The 14383-nt window shown below is 45.7% G+C and overlaps 8 protein-coding genes across 8 annotated transcripts; 3 read left to right on the forward strand and 5 right to left on the reverse strand.

The window, feature by feature from the left end:
- Positions 1 to 133: 133 nt before the first annotated feature.
- K444DRAFT_602675 (Clavaminate synthase-like protein) lies at positions 134 to 2049 on the forward strand (the record flags this gene model as incomplete). The annotated part of the gene is made up of 2 exons (XM_024878736.1): positions 134 to 706; positions 873 to 2049. Exons 1-2 carry the CDS (start codon positions 375 to 377, stop codon positions 2047 to 2049), a joined length of 1509 nt encoding a protein of 502 aa, XP_024728901.1. The 5' UTR covers positions 134 to 374.
- A 269-nt stretch (positions 2050 to 2318) lies between these two features.
- On the reverse strand, positions 2319 to 2965 carry K444DRAFT_545600 (NuA4-domain-containing protein; the record flags this gene model as incomplete). Its single annotated transcript, XM_024876144.1, has 2 exons — positions 2319 to 2555; positions 2636 to 2965. 2 exons carry the CDS (start codon positions 2963 to 2965, stop codon positions 2319 to 2321), a joined length of 567 nt encoding a protein of 188 aa, XP_024728902.1.
- Positions 2966 to 3626: 661 nt separating this feature from the next.
- K444DRAFT_249391 (uncharacterized protein) lies at positions 3627 to 4743 on the reverse strand. Its single transcript, XM_024871335.1, has one exon. It carries the CDS (start codon positions 4507 to 4509, stop codon positions 3880 to 3882), a length of 630 nt encoding a protein of 209 aa, XP_024728903.1. The 5' UTR covers positions 4510 to 4743; the 3' UTR covers positions 3627 to 3879.
- Positions 4744 to 4756: 13 nt separating this feature from the next.
- On the reverse strand, positions 4757 to 5237 carry K444DRAFT_543758 (PWI domain-containing protein; the record flags this gene model as incomplete). The annotated part of the gene is made up of 3 exons (XM_024875987.1): positions 4757 to 4927; positions 4987 to 5077; positions 5134 to 5237. 3 exons carry the CDS (start codon positions 5235 to 5237, stop codon positions 4757 to 4759), a joined length of 366 nt encoding a protein of 121 aa, XP_024728904.1.
- A 4338-nt stretch (positions 5238 to 9575) lies between these two features.
- K444DRAFT_637228 (uncharacterized protein) lies at positions 9576 to 11150 on the forward strand (the record flags this gene model as incomplete). The annotated part of the gene is made up of 1 exon (XM_024884098.1): positions 9576 to 11150. One exon carries the CDS (start codon positions 9576 to 9578, stop codon positions 11148 to 11150), a length of 1575 nt encoding a protein of 524 aa, XP_024728905.1.
- Positions 11151 to 11313: 163 nt separating this feature from the next.
- On the reverse strand, positions 11314 to 12225 carry K444DRAFT_249533 (uncharacterized protein). Its single transcript, XM_024871336.1, has 3 exons — positions 12082 to 12225; positions 11739 to 11999; positions 11314 to 11671 (listed from the first exon to the last, which is right to left on the reverse strand). Exons 1-3 carry the CDS (start codon positions 12145 to 12147, stop codon positions 11477 to 11479), a joined length of 522 nt encoding a protein of 173 aa, XP_024728906.1. The 5' UTR covers positions 12148 to 12225; the 3' UTR covers positions 11314 to 11476.
- Positions 12226 to 12373: 148 nt separating this feature from the next.
- Positions 12374 to 13208, forward strand: K444DRAFT_647927 (uncharacterized protein; the record flags this gene model as incomplete). Its single annotated transcript, XM_024885403.1, has 3 exons — positions 12374 to 12459; positions 12515 to 12726; positions 12781 to 13208. 3 exons carry the CDS (start codon positions 12374 to 12376, stop codon positions 13206 to 13208), a joined length of 726 nt encoding a protein of 241 aa, XP_024728907.1.
- Positions 13209 to 13295: 87 nt separating this feature from the next.
- K444DRAFT_647928 (3-hydroxyanthranilate 3,4-dioxygenase) lies at positions 13296 to 13938 on the reverse strand (the record flags this gene model as incomplete). Its single annotated transcript, XM_024885404.1, has 3 exons — positions 13296 to 13730; positions 13781 to 13856; positions 13907 to 13938. The coding sequence occupies 3 exons, from the start codon at positions 13936 to 13938 to the stop codon at positions 13296 to 13298; spliced, it is 543 nt and encodes a 180-aa protein (XP_024728908.1).
- Positions 13939 to 14383: the final 445 nt, after the last annotated feature.

Genomic DNA, 14383 nt, shown 5'->3' on the forward strand with positions numbered 1-14383 from the left:
TTGAGGGGACTCTATATTTTTATCAAAAATTCGGTCGGCTGCTGAACAACGCTAGAGCGAAAAAGGCTTCGATGGGGCGTACTACCGGTTCACTTCTAAAATTTCCAGTCGCCTTCAAAATTAAACTAAATGGTTTGGACATAAACTGCACGCCATTGGAGGGACATTTTGTGTCAAAGCATCTAGCACAGCCTAGAGAAACATCGCACCCACGTTTACCTCAGTTATTCGCCCCCAACGAAAAATCGGAAAGGTGGCGAAACTTTTGTGAGGCTTCAGACAACCAAGGGGAAAGGATCATTTCTTGTCAGCCCCAGCCTGATGCTTCTTAAATGACTGCCTGAAATTCTGTTGTCTGGCTCAATCTCGGCACAATGAAGTCATCTGTTGTTCCTGCAGGGTGTTTGGACTCTGTGGACATTCAGCCCAGTGGCGGGGTTCTTGAGTCATTAGGCCTTGAGCAGTCAGCGGAGTCACTCCATTCAATCCCACCTCATCCTTTGGGTATCAAGCCTTCGGGAAATCAATACACGTCAAGCCTTAATTCCAAAGGCTCGATTGGACCTTTTCAGCTATTCCCAGACGAATTACTGGCCATATTCCTGGAGTATCTGGACTCTTCCACTCTGCGGTTCCTGGGTTCGACTTGCAAATTTCTGTATGCATTCTGCAGGTCTGATGATTTTTGGAAATCGTTGTTCATTGAGTGAGTTGTTTTCTTGTGGGTGTGATCTAGCTATTCTGTCTTCAGTCGAAGCTTTGTGATGTGAGAAGCCTTATATTGGATGGTCATTTGGGACCCAGCTCCCCATCCCCATATTCCTTTTTGCACTTCTTATCCACATATTTTGAGCAATGAATAACATTAATAGCTCCCCCGAGTCAAAGTCTGGCTCATTCGATTGGCGTGGCACGTGGAGATCCACGTGTCTTGCCTTGAGCCATGATCAAGTCTGTCGAGTCAACTGTGACTTCGTTTTCTCCGACGTGCTTTATCGGCCATTCCTATGCACCCACACATCTCTGGAACCTTATACGACGGATATACCTCGGGCAAATGCTATTGCAAGGTTAGAGAATCTCTCGTTTGATGAGTTTTCAGGTCGTTGGAGTGACAAGCCTTTCATTCTCACGAAACCTGTTCATGAGTGGCCTGTCTTCAAATCTTGGAACACAGAGGCCTTGCTTCACCAATATGGCAATATCAAATTTCGAGCAGAGGCTGTTGATTGGACCTTGCAAACGTATGTCGATTACATGAATAACAGTAGCGATGAGAGTCCACTTTACTTGTTCGACCGAGGATTCGTCGATAAAATGCAACTGAGAGTAGGCAAGCACCAGTCATCTCCGTCTTATTGGATCCCGGAATGCTTTGGAGAAGATCTGTTTGCAGTACTGGGAGAGAACAGGCCGGACGATAAATGGTTGATAGTTGGGCCGGCTCGGAGTGGTTCAACGTTTCACAAGGATCCGAATGCAACCAGTGCTTGGAATGCAGTCATTCGAGGATCAAAATATTGGATCATGTTCCCGTCTTCTGCGTCAAGTCCGCCACCGCCAGGAGTCTATGTCTCGGAAGATCAAAGTGAAGTTACAAGCCCTCTCAGCATTGCAGAATGGCTACTTGGCTTTCACGCCGAAGCTCGCAAGACACCAGGCTGTGTGGAAGGGGTTTGCAATGAGGGGGAAATTCTGCATGTCCCAAGTGGATGGTGGCATTTGGTTGTCAATCTTGATGCTTCCATTGCCATCACGCAGAACTTTGTGCCAAGGAGTCATCTGGCGGGAGTTCTCTCCTTCTTGAAAGACAAACCGGACCAGATCTCAGGCTTCAAAAAGGACGTTGTTGATCCATATGGAACATTTGTTGAGCGTATGCAAGTTGATTATTCTGAGCTCCTAAACCAAGCTTTTGCCGACTTAGAGAAGACAGCAGAGGTGAGGAAAAGGAAATGGGACGCCGCTGTGGGTAATGCCGGAGAGGAGAGTGGCGGTGGGTTTAGCTTTGGCTTTGGTGGCGGTGACAGTGATGAAGAAGTTCCCTGAGAGAGGCTTTGGGGCAGTTACAGAGCGCTGCAACATGTGCCAGTAATGTTTAGAAATAGGAAAGTTAAGTCTTTCAAGAAGCCAGGGTCTCCTGAAGACTCTCAAGTTGATTGGATTTCTGCCAATGCAGTAGAAAAACGTTCAAGGCCGTTGTTCGGTGCCCGCCTCAAAGTGGTTTTCCCCAGCCGGTATGAACGCCTTTTTACAGCCAAATGTCTCAACGCCATTCCCTTCAAAAATCCCGTTGGATGCTCGAATCATGTCCCAAATCACTTTCTCGCAGCAACTCCAAAATTCGTCCTGATCTTCTTTGTCTCCTTATCCAGCTCACTATCCTCTCCATCTGCCACTTTCTTATTCTTCTTGGTCCCTGCGCCATACTTATTCGCCGAAGTGGCACTCGTAGGTGTAGCATGGTTAGATCCTGAATCACCCTTTGTGATCTCAAGAGGGGTGTTTGGCATCGCCGCCATGGGTGTTGACTGCGCGGTATCCATTGGAGATTCCTGTTACCCCAAGTCAGCCCTTCTTCTTCTTCATTGACTTACTCAAACGAGCTCTAGTCCAGCAGGACTGGCGAACTTACAGCATTGACATTATAGCTAATGCTACTCCTCGAAAACACTCTGTTGCTCTCTTGGACCGCCGCCCTCCTCCTCTGCCCCGGCGCAGAACTTCCACTGCCTTTCGTGTACGCCTCAAACCCCGTTATGATGTTCCCACTCGGTGTATCCTCGAGATAATCTGTCTCTTTCTTGTAGATTGACTCCTCTTGTTGAGCGAGGCTTCGTTCGAGTAGACGCTTCTTCTGGAGCAGGTCTTTCAGATGTGCACGAGCTTTGTCGTAGAATGGCTGCCCAGGAACATCGCCATTGGCACCCACGGCTGTGGAAGCTGGAGGTACGTTTTCCGACATGTTGTTCTCGATGAGTGGAGTACAATGTGGAAGTTGGGACGACGGTACGAAGTTCGTGGCGCACCAGGGTTTCTTATCGCTTATCGGGTTTATAAAATATCAGTCCAATTGTGGACGCTTCAGATCAACAAGCACGTTGGTATACTACGATTTTGAAAACTACCTCAATAGAGTGGGTCAATGAGAATTGTGGATTTGGAAAGTACCTTGACAGGATGGGTCATTGGGGATGCATAGCTCTTGAAGTCCAACGAACAGACCAATATCGCAAAATCCAAGAGTACAGAGATAGTGGATGGTCACGGCTGGCATTAAAGTATTGGGAATACTACTTCTTGCTTCAGAATTCTTTTGATTCTAAACTAACCCAGCCAGCAGAGCAGGAGCATTATCATGCCCTAGGTTAGAAGGTATAAGTTGAGGACCTCAAAGAGCGTTAGCCTGAGAAATCAAGGAAGCGTTACTCGAAGTCCTCATCTTCAAGATCTTATCTCTGAGAAGCTTTTCCCTCAACTCGCTGGCTGAACTCTTCGGATCATTCACCTGGTGCCATCAGATATGTCAGCCTAATTGAAACGGCTTCAAAGTAGCACGCAGCCTAAAGGGAGTACCCTTTTGATGTACTGATTACTGAGCACTACCAACCTCGTTGGACTCGAGCCTTCCAGAGCGTTTGCTGCTTTCGATTTCATGGCGTGAATATCCCCTGTCACTTTCATCTCCAGAATCAGCTCTCCTGTCTCTTTTGTCATCACGTGAAGAGGTAGAAGAAGTGTTTCGTCGCCTCTTGCTGGCTGGCTCATAACGCTGAATAGAACGACGGCGCTTTCGATCCCTTTCACCACGGCTAGAACTTCTAGAAGGACTTCGGCGACGCCTTCGGGGAGGGGTGATGCTTCGACTGTTGCTCCGTGTTAGCCGGCGTTCACGACCCCTAGCACGCATATCCGTAGCATCCTCCTCGATAGCTGGAGTTGGAGTCGGCCCAAGCCTCTCTCGACTGCGAGACACTCTTCTACGAGGTGTCCGGCTAGGTGACCTAGAAGGTGACCGAGACATGGAACTAGTGTTGCGACGAGTTCGTCGAGATCTGGGTGGAGGCGATGGACTAATAGAGTCTGAAGTAGCTCTTCGTTTCGATGGCCTTGGGGAGCGTGAGCGTGAGCGTGACGTAGGAGTGGATGATCTTCGACGGGGTGCACGGTTTGGGCTTCTTCCTCTTCCCCTCCCTCCACGGCCACGATGGGTGTTTCCTCGCCTGTCTGGTGTTCTAGATCTCCGGCGAGGGGACGGCGAGCGTGATCTCGTGGGAGAACGCTGACGGCGACGAGGTGGGGTACGAGAGTCTGACCTTGCAGCAGATGGCGATCGAGATTCGGAGGTAGAAGCTCTGGTACGGTTGTTTCGTCGCGGTACTGCGCGGCCACTGGGTACATAAGAATCTGATTCCCTTGGAGCCCCTCTGAATGAGCCTCGATCTCGTGAATCGCGTCGCCTTGGTGACCTAGAGTATCGGGGGCCTCTCCGATCAAAGCCTCTGCCATTGCCACGATCAAAGTCTCTATCACCACGACCTCCTCGCCAAGTATCACCGCCTCTTCCACCACGACCACGACGGTCGCCTCGGTCACCACGGTCACCTCGATCGCCACGTTCCCGAGTTCTGACAGTGTTTATCTCCCGCTCTCGACGTTGCTCTTCCTCTCGCTTTTGTCGTGCTTGCTCAGCAGCCTTTTCGGCTTCGATCTAGCTTCTCGTCAGTGGCATTCATACTGACGTGAGCTTGTTCACTCAAACCTTTTCCTGTATCAACTCCAACTTCTTGGCTTCAAGCAATTCCTTTGGGACGCCTTGAGGATTTGACTGAGCGCTCAGGCATAACTTCCATAGCTCCTTGCAGAATGCCGCTGTGTCTTTCTCGAGGAATCCGGTGAGCTGAATCTGCATCTTCTTGATGTCGGGCTGGAACAAAACGTGAGCATAACGAACAATCAATCTCAGCAGCCCCTCGATTGACGTACAAAGCGTTCGCCTTCGACGAGATTGAAGCACAACTCAATCACGACATCATCCTCATTGCCCAGAATTTCTGCGATCTTGCCTGCGATCCATCTGTGCATGCCATCAGTCTCCGGCTCAAACCAAGATTGGAAAGATGTCACACGAACTTCTTCATGACCTCCACATTGACCTTCTGCATGTCAACCTTCTGATTGAACTCCGGAGGGAACTTCGTTGCCCTCAGGAGCTTCGCATCCACGCTGGTCGCCATTATGAGTGCTCCGCCGAAAGTGGTTGTTGATGAACCAGGAGGGTTCGGTGCATTCGAAAGTCTTGCACGAGGCTGATCACAAGCGAGGTGGTGGCACCAGCGCTGTTGGGGCTAAAATTCTCAATAATAATGCTCTACAGTTATATGCGAAAACTCCCTGTTTTAGCGAGTTTTTGACGAAAAGCGGTACACTTAAAAATGGGTACACCAAAAGTTACCTAAATTATCTTCAACCACCAATTGCTCCACCAAACCACGTCCGAATTAGATGAGAAGTGGATCAATTTACTCCCCTAAAGTAGCTCTTGCTAATGATAAGAGCAGATTATGGCTCCTCACCTAAGCCCGCGCGAAATCGCGGCCATCGACGCTATCGTCGCACAACCTTATCACCCCGATTTGTACGAGATCGTAACCCGATTTAATACTACTTACGAAACCATACGATATCGGAGGTATTAGATACGGGTTCGGAAAGCTCTTGGCTGGGATCCCCGGAAAAAACCAGGCCGTTAATTAATAATTACACCAGAAATGGAAGAAGCGGTAATGGAGTATGTTCTGAGATATGTCGACGTTTACCAGGAGGAAATTATTGACTTTCTTAATGAGGAATTCGGTATTAAACCTTACTAAACGACGATCTTGCGTCTTTTGAAGAGATTAGAGATTATATATAAGAAAATCAAGGCGGTGGCGGCGGAGCAAAACCAGGAGCTTCTTGAGTAGTAGTATGACGATTCTCGATTTTGGAGAGCAGATCAGATCGTTGCCGTAGACGAATTAGCTTTTAATAAGTATACGGGATATAGGAAATATGGATAGGCACCTCAGGGCTTACCTATAGAGATAAAGATACTCTTGAAGCGATCTCCTAAGTGGTCCCTTTTACCGGTATATATGATTAATAGGTACCTTAATCCTTTAGTTTATTAAGGCAATATTATAGCCGAGATTTTTGAAGATTGGATGGAAAATAGGGTGCTCCCGTAGTATAATCCATGGCCGGGCAAAAATTCGATTATTATAATAGATAACTATAGTATATACCGGAGTCAGAGGGTACTTGATATATACCAGGTACGGGGTATTTGGATATGCTAGTTGCCTCCTTATTACCTAATTTTGAACCCAATCGAGGAGAGCTTTTATAATATTAAGTCTAATATACGGAAGAACTATAGGAAAGTCTATGGGAAGTATCCAGACTTTGGAGATTATCTAATTAATACTATTTAGAGGCTTGGACGGGGGCCGGAGGTAGCTAGGAAGGCTAGAGGGCATTTCTATAATTCAGGATATCGGAATTTCCTTATAGAATTAGTATAAAATTAGTATAAAATTAATGGAATTACTATACTTAATATTATTTAAAGTTCTAGTGATTTTAATATTATAAAAGGTAGTTCTAAAATTACTTATTACTTTATTAGAGAGCCAATATTAATACTAATTAAAAAATACTACGGTTCTTAATAACCATAACTACTATTAAAAAAACGAAAGTATATTTAGAATTATAGGAAATAGCTCTTTTAATTATTCTAATATATAAAAATCCTATAGTATGGTTATAAAAATATTTAGTATAAGGGAAAAACTTTAAATATTAATAATCTCGACTAAAAATAATAATTATAATACTAGTAATAAATCTCTTTAAAAAAGCCTAAAATCCTATAATCTGATTAGTCTATTTCTCGCCTCTCTAGTCCCGTAATATATGGAAATCAAGGCTCGATTCTAAATATTATCCTCTATCTAATCCCTAATTAATTCGTAATTATTATTAAATATCCCAGGAGTTATAAACTCTTCCTAATCCTGCTTCTGTAAGTTGCCTATACCCTGGTAGAAGCTAATCTCGTCTTTAGGATATATACTAAAGACAATATCTAGTTAAATCGAGTCTCCTGCTTAGGTATCCGGAATAGTGCTTTGGGAGGGGGCTATTATATTAGTAATTAGTACCAGAGTACCTATATTTAATATAGAAGATTAATTAATCTCCGAATTCTATATAGTATACTAAGGGGAAACCTGATTCTTTATAATAAGGAGAAATCCCTATAGAATACCATACTCTTTAGTCTCTGATTTCTCTATTGCCTTTAGCTATTTCGGGTTAATCTGCTCCTCTAATACTATAGCTATCAAATTACTAATATTAGCTCGTTGATTTCGAGGTAAGTAAGCATCTAGCTATGCCCTAAATAATACTAATTCCTCTCTAATATTAGTATCTCTACGAATTAGGCTAGACTCTTATAAAGTATATAAATCAAAAACACTAGAGAAGTACTTAGCTTAATAATTGCGATCTTAATACCGGGAATATAGAAGAGTAGAAGAAGAAGGTTATTAATATTAAAAATAAGGCAAATTAGCTTATAGACAGAGAAGAAGCTGGTTTTACTAGAGGAGTTTAGCTCAATAACGTAAAGCTTACTTAATAGCTATGAACTCAGGGAGGGAAATTAGATTATAATCGGCGGGATATATAGGTAAATAACGGGATAGTAGTACCCGTGGGACGCTATATAAGCTAGTAGAGGGCTCTTCTCCCTTGAATTTATTACTATAGTAGTTATAGTTAATAATGGGTTGAGATGAGCCTTCTCTTAATTTATTCTTTACTCTCTCCTTTTCCTTTACCTTTTCTTTACTCTTATTTCATTATCTACTAATCCTCTATTAATTTTCGCCATATAGTATCTATTTAATAATCAAATTAGTAGGAATAGTAGTAGTATTAGCCTTATTAGGAAGCTTATCTCTCTATTAATCTATTTATTTATGGAAGTCGTCTAATTCAATCCTGAAATAATTTCCTTTATAAATAAAATACTATTAATTCTTATTTGGGCACCCTTCCCTTTCTTCCCTATTATATCTCTAATATCGTAAAAGTAGGTTTAATCTCTCCTAATATCTCGATTATATCTTCCTATCCTCGACTAAAGATATAATAGTAATAGTAGTAGCTATTTTCCTAGCCTTCTTAATAGGGGGAATACTCTTTTTAGTATTACTATCATTATCTGAATAGACTAGCTTGAGAGGATCTGGTATTTTTCTTCTCTTTCCTGATGCTTTCTCTGGTTCCGGTAATAATTCGGGGTCTCCTTTAGTAACGAATCGAGCTTTAATAATATAATTAATGCCTTTTGAGTCCCTAGAAACCATTATTTTTTCGAACCTTTCAAAGCTCTCCCTATCTTGGATATGAAAGATCTATTAATTACTCAAAGCTCTATATATTTCCTTCTATTTTCTCCTAGCTTTGATCTCCTTATCTGTCTTCGCCGCTTCGTCGACCCTTATCTAAACCCAGCCCTGCCAAAATCGGTATCTATTATATAGAATCAATAAAAAATCCTCCTAAAAAGACTCCGAATAAACTAGCTTATGGTTCAGGTAAACCTGCCAGTTTACGGTAACTACGTAGGTCTTAGCTTCGGGCTCTGGAGACTCGCTGGACGACGACGACGATATTTCGATAGTACGCTCCCTTTAGGAATTAGCTCCGCTAGTACTAGTATTAGGAGAAGGCTCTTTTGGGGGCCTGCTAGCAGTCGTGAGCTTGATTTTAGGCTGTTTGGGAGCTACTAGAGCGGAGGAGGCCTTAGCCGTAGGTTTTCTCTGTCGTTTTTTGCCTACTAAAGGCGGTGGTTTCTCGATTTTTTTGCTCTTTGAACGTGCCATGGTAGGAGCTTGCGAATAAAGTCGAAATTGCCTAATTGGGATGGTGCTAGAGGTGGTAGTGCGATTATTGGGTGAGTTTTGTCAATTATCATTAATTTTTGGTGGGGTGCGTACCAAAAGTGCATGATGCGGCTAAAATTCGCTAAAACAGGGAGTTTTCGCATATAACTGTATCGCGATATCGTACATTGAAGCTCACTTATTTCAATGTCTCGGAATATTTTGAATAAGGAAGTTCTCTCTTGCTCCTTCCAACTTCAGATAAATTTGCAAGTTGCATCTAGAACATTGAAGATACTGTTTTCCTAAGTGTTCGGTCCCATTGTGTAATCTCAAAAGTCCACTCTCTTCGAATTTCTCTGGAGTTCTCGAACCTTTGTATTTTCTCCCTGGAAGCGCAGATAAATGTCCTACTTGACTCGTAATATTGAACAGTAACGGCACTTGTTTGTTCATCGAAGGCACTTCAGAGTGGAAGGAGCCACCAAACACCTACCTCATCCTCGTTGAGAGCTGTGAATATGGCAAGCGCAAAGCTCGTAGCCATACTTTTGAACTACTCTTCTTTCCTTCTTGAAGTCCCATCCATCTCTTCTTCACTTCCAACATTCTTTCACACCGCTATTCTTAATCATGGATGCTCTGCGACGCCTGTCCTGGTCTCAATTCCGTCCGATCAGTCGTTCACAGACCTCGCAGTCATCTCAGACTACCCCTCCTTCTACGTTATCCCGATCTAGTTCCGTCAAAGATCTCGTTCATCAGATCGAATCAAATCAAGAGCGCCTTCATCGAGCCTCCCTGGAGAAAGCCCGGCCACAAAGTCCAACGGGCAGCTCCCTGAGTCCTCATCCCGCTTCGAGCCATTTACGAGCATTGAGCCCTGTTCCTGAGGCCAAGAACCTAGAGCAAATGGTGCCCAGAAAGGTGGTGAAGTTTGAGGGGGACAGTATGTTGGGTTCTTACCTGCAACTGCCTGCTTTGCCCAAAGGTTTAGGAGGGGACTTTGGTCGAGAGCTCGTCGGATGCTTTGTGCAGCCACGACTTGCTCAAGCAGTAGACTCTGCAGCTGATGACAGCGATGAGCCTCCGTCCATTCCCGATACGCCTACTGGCTATGCTCGTTTTGGCTTCATCAGCAGAGAGTCCTTCAATACCGCTGTCCAAGATTTGGTTCAACAGAGTCCAGATACCCCAATTGGTGGTGAAATAGCAGCGCCGATGAAGAGACCATCCAACGTTGGTACGCTGGCCATCAATGGCAGCAGTATCTATCTGGATGGACCACAATTTGACGTTTCATCGCCTCCTAACATTCTCGACCTTGATGATGGAATGGGACAGGCCCTTCGTGCTCGATCCAACTTCACTGATTCGTTCCAAGAGCCCAACGAGCTCAACGCTCGAGCAAGCACTTGTCCTTCTTCTCCGACGATGATCACGGCTCCTCAAAGTCCTAAAGTAGGTGGAAGAAACGAAATGACCTCTTTTTCCGTAGACGGACCTGGCGGTGGAGGCACGGATATCCGAGACTTCGCTCAGCAGCCTGCTCAGATGGATGGCTCGCCTCGACTCCCCGACTGCTGTGTCAGTCCTAGAAGCGTCGTATCCGACGTTTGCATTTATAACGACATGGATACAAGCGGAGCCAAAGAAAATCTACGAGAGGCGCCCTTGGGTCCAGTCCCAGAATTTGGCCTGGACAAGTCCTATGCTCGAGAAGCGGCTGGCATATCGGCAGTCCCAGTTTCAAAGGGAGCAATCGGTGCCAGAGCAGCGAACGTCCAAGGGGTCACCGTCGTTGTAGAAGACGTTGGCTCGAATGGACCAAATGGCCCCGGTTTGCCTCAAGCTCCCAACGCCATGGGGGAAGTCGAACTCCAAGAATCGATTCCTCCTTTGGACTTGCCTCAAGCTCCATCACCGGGGGTTCCAATGGATGGTACCGGCCAATTGCTTCCCCCAGGAACACCACTTGCTAAGAAGGATCCCAAGAGAAAGACGGTCATTCGCGGAGGGCAGAAGGTTATTCGAAAGGGAAGGGGCTTGATACTCAAAAAACCAGTTTTGGCTGTAGTGGTCGGGAGGCAGCTGTCAGGACCAACAGCTGATGCATTGAAGTTGATCTCCAAAGGTGTTCCTGTTGATGTGGGTGACCTAGCAGGTGCGGTACGACCGCCAGCTCCCGTCCCTGGAGTACCGGCCTAGCAAAGACAGATGAGCGAAAGCTTGCGGCAACGATTGGAAGCACTGGAATGGACTATCATGGTAGAAAGGGAGTTGGATGATGTGGTGTGGGAGAGAGATTGAGACTCGTCTTAACCGTCTTATTCCTGATTGTTGTTCTTCCAAGCCTCAGTCTTTAGCCTCTCTCCCTAATATTCCAATTCCGGTTTACAGAATCTTCTGTTTTCCAAAAGTGACAACCCGTGTGGCCAAAAGCGCCCAGCAAATTCATGGGTATTAACATCCAAAACGCCAGCAATACCAACTTCCATACCCAGAACAACCAGTATTCGGCTAGCCTGTTTTGCTCAAACTCCCAAATGTCGTGCCCTCGCAACCTTCTCCCTTTCCTGAAGATCCTTCTCCGCATATCTTGATATCACAGCATCAACTCTTTCTTTCGCTCTCGTCAAGCCCGTATCACCTATTTGCTTGAATTTGCCCCTCATTTCGTAAAGTTCTATTAAGGTTCTTGCACGCTTAATATCTTCATCTTGCTGTTCCTGAGGGGTACATCAGTTCCGTGCTTTTTCAGGGCCGTTCGAACTTCAACGAGGAATAGCTACCCACCTCCTCAACCAAAGCCGGTGTTCCAACACCGCTACTGGTGCCACTGGCCCTTCCACTGTCACTCTTCAGTGATCGACTCTTCCCATTGAAATATCCACTTGAGTCAACCCTACTCAATCCCGGAGGAGATCTGGGCCCTACAATCCTCCTCCCAAGTTTATCGAACCTCGGTGGGTCAGGGAGTGAAGTTCTAGATCTCCCCTGCTTGGTGGACGAGAGAGCCTTGTGTGCGGAGAGGAGGGCTATGGCTGCATTGGGATCCTATCATGTTCCTGTGTCAGAATGTGGAGAGGTGAGGGCTGTGGAATGTGGGGACGTGGACACGGATGTGGAGCAGACTCACGGCATTTTGCAGTGTCTGTAAGTCCGCAATAATCTGCGCGAACTGTAGGTTCTCTGTGGCAGACATTTCCCTCTGGAGCCGTGGCAAACGATGTTCTATTGAAATCGGGATAAAAGACGGTAGTTGTAGGCGGAATTGAAGTCCTCAATTCGCTGCATCTCCACCCGAGACATCCATCCAAGGGCCGTCCCCACTTCTTGCCGTCCACCTCTGAGTTTGACCAACCCTCATGGCTTCACAACACCACACATAAGGACGGGTAAATAGGACCCTCTCTCCCATTTTCCTCATCATGTCACTTCTCTTTCGACGCAGTATCTCTTCAATGGCTTCGCTCAAAAAAGCTTCCAAGGTCGTGTGCATTGGCCGGAATTATGCGTGAGTTTCCTCCCTTTCTCCGAAGCCGGTACAGCAAGGCTGAAATTCTTTCCAGCGACCATATTACAGAATTGAGCAGCGCAAGGCCAAAGCAGCCGTTTTTCTTTTTGAAGCCCGCATCTTCGATCTTGGCTCCTGGTGAGGGTCCGGTGATAAGACCAAAAGGTGTGGATTTACATTATGAGGTCGAATTGGCTTTGATCATTGGCAAGCAAGTCAAGGACTTGGAAGCAGATGATGAGAAGGGCGCTATGGACGCGATTGAGAGTACGTTTCCTGCAAGTATTTTGGGCCAGTTAGAAACCCTGCTGACTGTGACAGGTTATGCGATGAGTATCGACATGACAGCTCGCAATGCCCAGAACGAAGCAAAGAAGAAGGGCCTCCCATGGTCCATTTCCAAAGGATTCGATACCTTCCTCCCAGTCAGCCAGATTATTCCCAAATCTGCGATCCCAGATCCTCATAATGTCGAGATATATCTCACAGTCAACGACAAAATCAGACAAAATGACTCGACAAACTTGATGCTGTTCCAGATCCCGCGAATGCTTAGTGATATCTCGAAGGTCATGACTTTGGAGAAGGGAGATATTGTGATAACTGGAACGCCCAAGGGAGTGGGCTCAGTTGTACCAGGTGATATAATGAGAGCTGGCATAAAGGTTGGAGGGAAGGATATTCAGGAGGGGAAGATTGAAGTGGGAGTCGAGGAGTCCACAAGCACATATCAGTTCGCAGAGACATAGAGACCAGTTTGTAGATATTGTACATTGGATTAGATACCCGCAGAAACTCCTGAGTTGTGAACCCAGAGGTCGTTTGCAGCTTATGCCTCAAGCCAGATTTGGATCTTGAATTTCTCCAGGCTTGGGAGCAGACTCAGCCATAACCCCGCATTTCTTGCACTTCCTCCTCTCTTCGCTGTCTCTGAATCCATTCACAGCCTCCTTAATCTGTGTGCCCAGGTCCGCGCAATGGAATGCAGCCTCGTCCACCACGCTGTGACAATTCGTGCAGTACCACCTCAACCTATCCAACGAGTCCTTCGGTCTTAGCTGTTCCAGAACAATTCCTACTGTATTCGCAAACCGCACAGGATTGTGTGGCGTATTAGGAGGCAGGAGGAACATTTCGCCTTCGCCGATGATGATGTCCCTAAAGTTGCCTTCGTCGACAACCTTAAGCATCATCGCGCCTTTGTATTGGTAGAACCATTCCGCTGTCTCATTGATGTGGTAGTCGGTACGTGCATTTGGGCCTCCTACGATCTGGAGAGTCTTAGATCGTTTAACCGGAATTGCAATGGCAAAGTACTCACCATAACAGTAACATCCTTATTGTAAACGCAATAGTTGTTGATCGGAGGCTTCAAGAGGTGAGAGTTTTCCTCGAGCCTAACGAAGAATTAATTATTTACTTCAGCTTCTGGGCAGCATCGCGTTACCATTTTGGCAGATTCAGTGGACTGGAAAGCATTTTGATTTGTTGTTGTTTGAAAAAGGTGGCTGTTCGATATGGTGGGGTTATCAGTTCACTGCCCCTCAATTTATAATAATTCGAGCCGGCCGACGGCCCAGATCCGCGATCCGCTTCCGGCTCCTTACAGGGCTCTTCAGCGGCTCCACCGGGGTAAGATTACACCACAGGGCTGGGAGTAAATAGGAGTATTGACTACATCAAATGATTACTGTCCTCTTGGAACAATGGAGTCTCAGAAGTCTCAACGCATTTCGAAGCAGAATCTAAGCCATTTACAGTTTTACAGTATTCGACTGGTCGCTTAGCGCCCCCCTATTGCCCCTTGCTGAGGTGCTCGCTGCTATCCATTCAAAATGATAACCTGGTTTTTCCTTCAACCGATGTGTCTGGCACTATTCTAATCCATTAATTGATACCATGACCCTGGACGCATTTTACAATA

The sequence above is a fragment of the Hyaloscypha bicolor genome (genome assembly GCF_002865645.1).
Source record: "Hyaloscypha bicolor E unplaced genomic scaffold K444scaffold_182, whole genome shotgun sequence".
NCBI classification, from domain to species: Eukaryota; Fungi; Ascomycota; class Leotiomycetes; order Helotiales; family Hyaloscyphaceae; genus Hyaloscypha; species Hyaloscypha bicolor.

Bases quoted from the DNA above. Each gene is read 5' to 3' on its own strand.
- K444DRAFT_249391 (XM_024871335.1), bottom strand. From the start codon at position 4,509: ATGGCAGAGGCTTTGATCGGAGAGGCCCCCGATACTCTAGGTCACCAA.
- K444DRAFT_249533 (XM_024871336.1), bottom strand. From the start codon at position 12,147: ATGTCTGCCACAGAGAACCTACAGTTCGCGCAGATTATTGCGGACTTA. The intron at 12,000-12,081 runs GTGAGTCTGCTC...GGAACATGATAG, and splicing joins TACAGACACTGCAAAATGCC to GATCCCAATGCAGCCATAGC. The intron at 11,672-11,738 runs GTGGGTAGCTAT...TGTACCCCTCAG, and splicing joins CACCGGCTTTGGTTGAGGAG to GAACAGCAAGATGAAGATAT.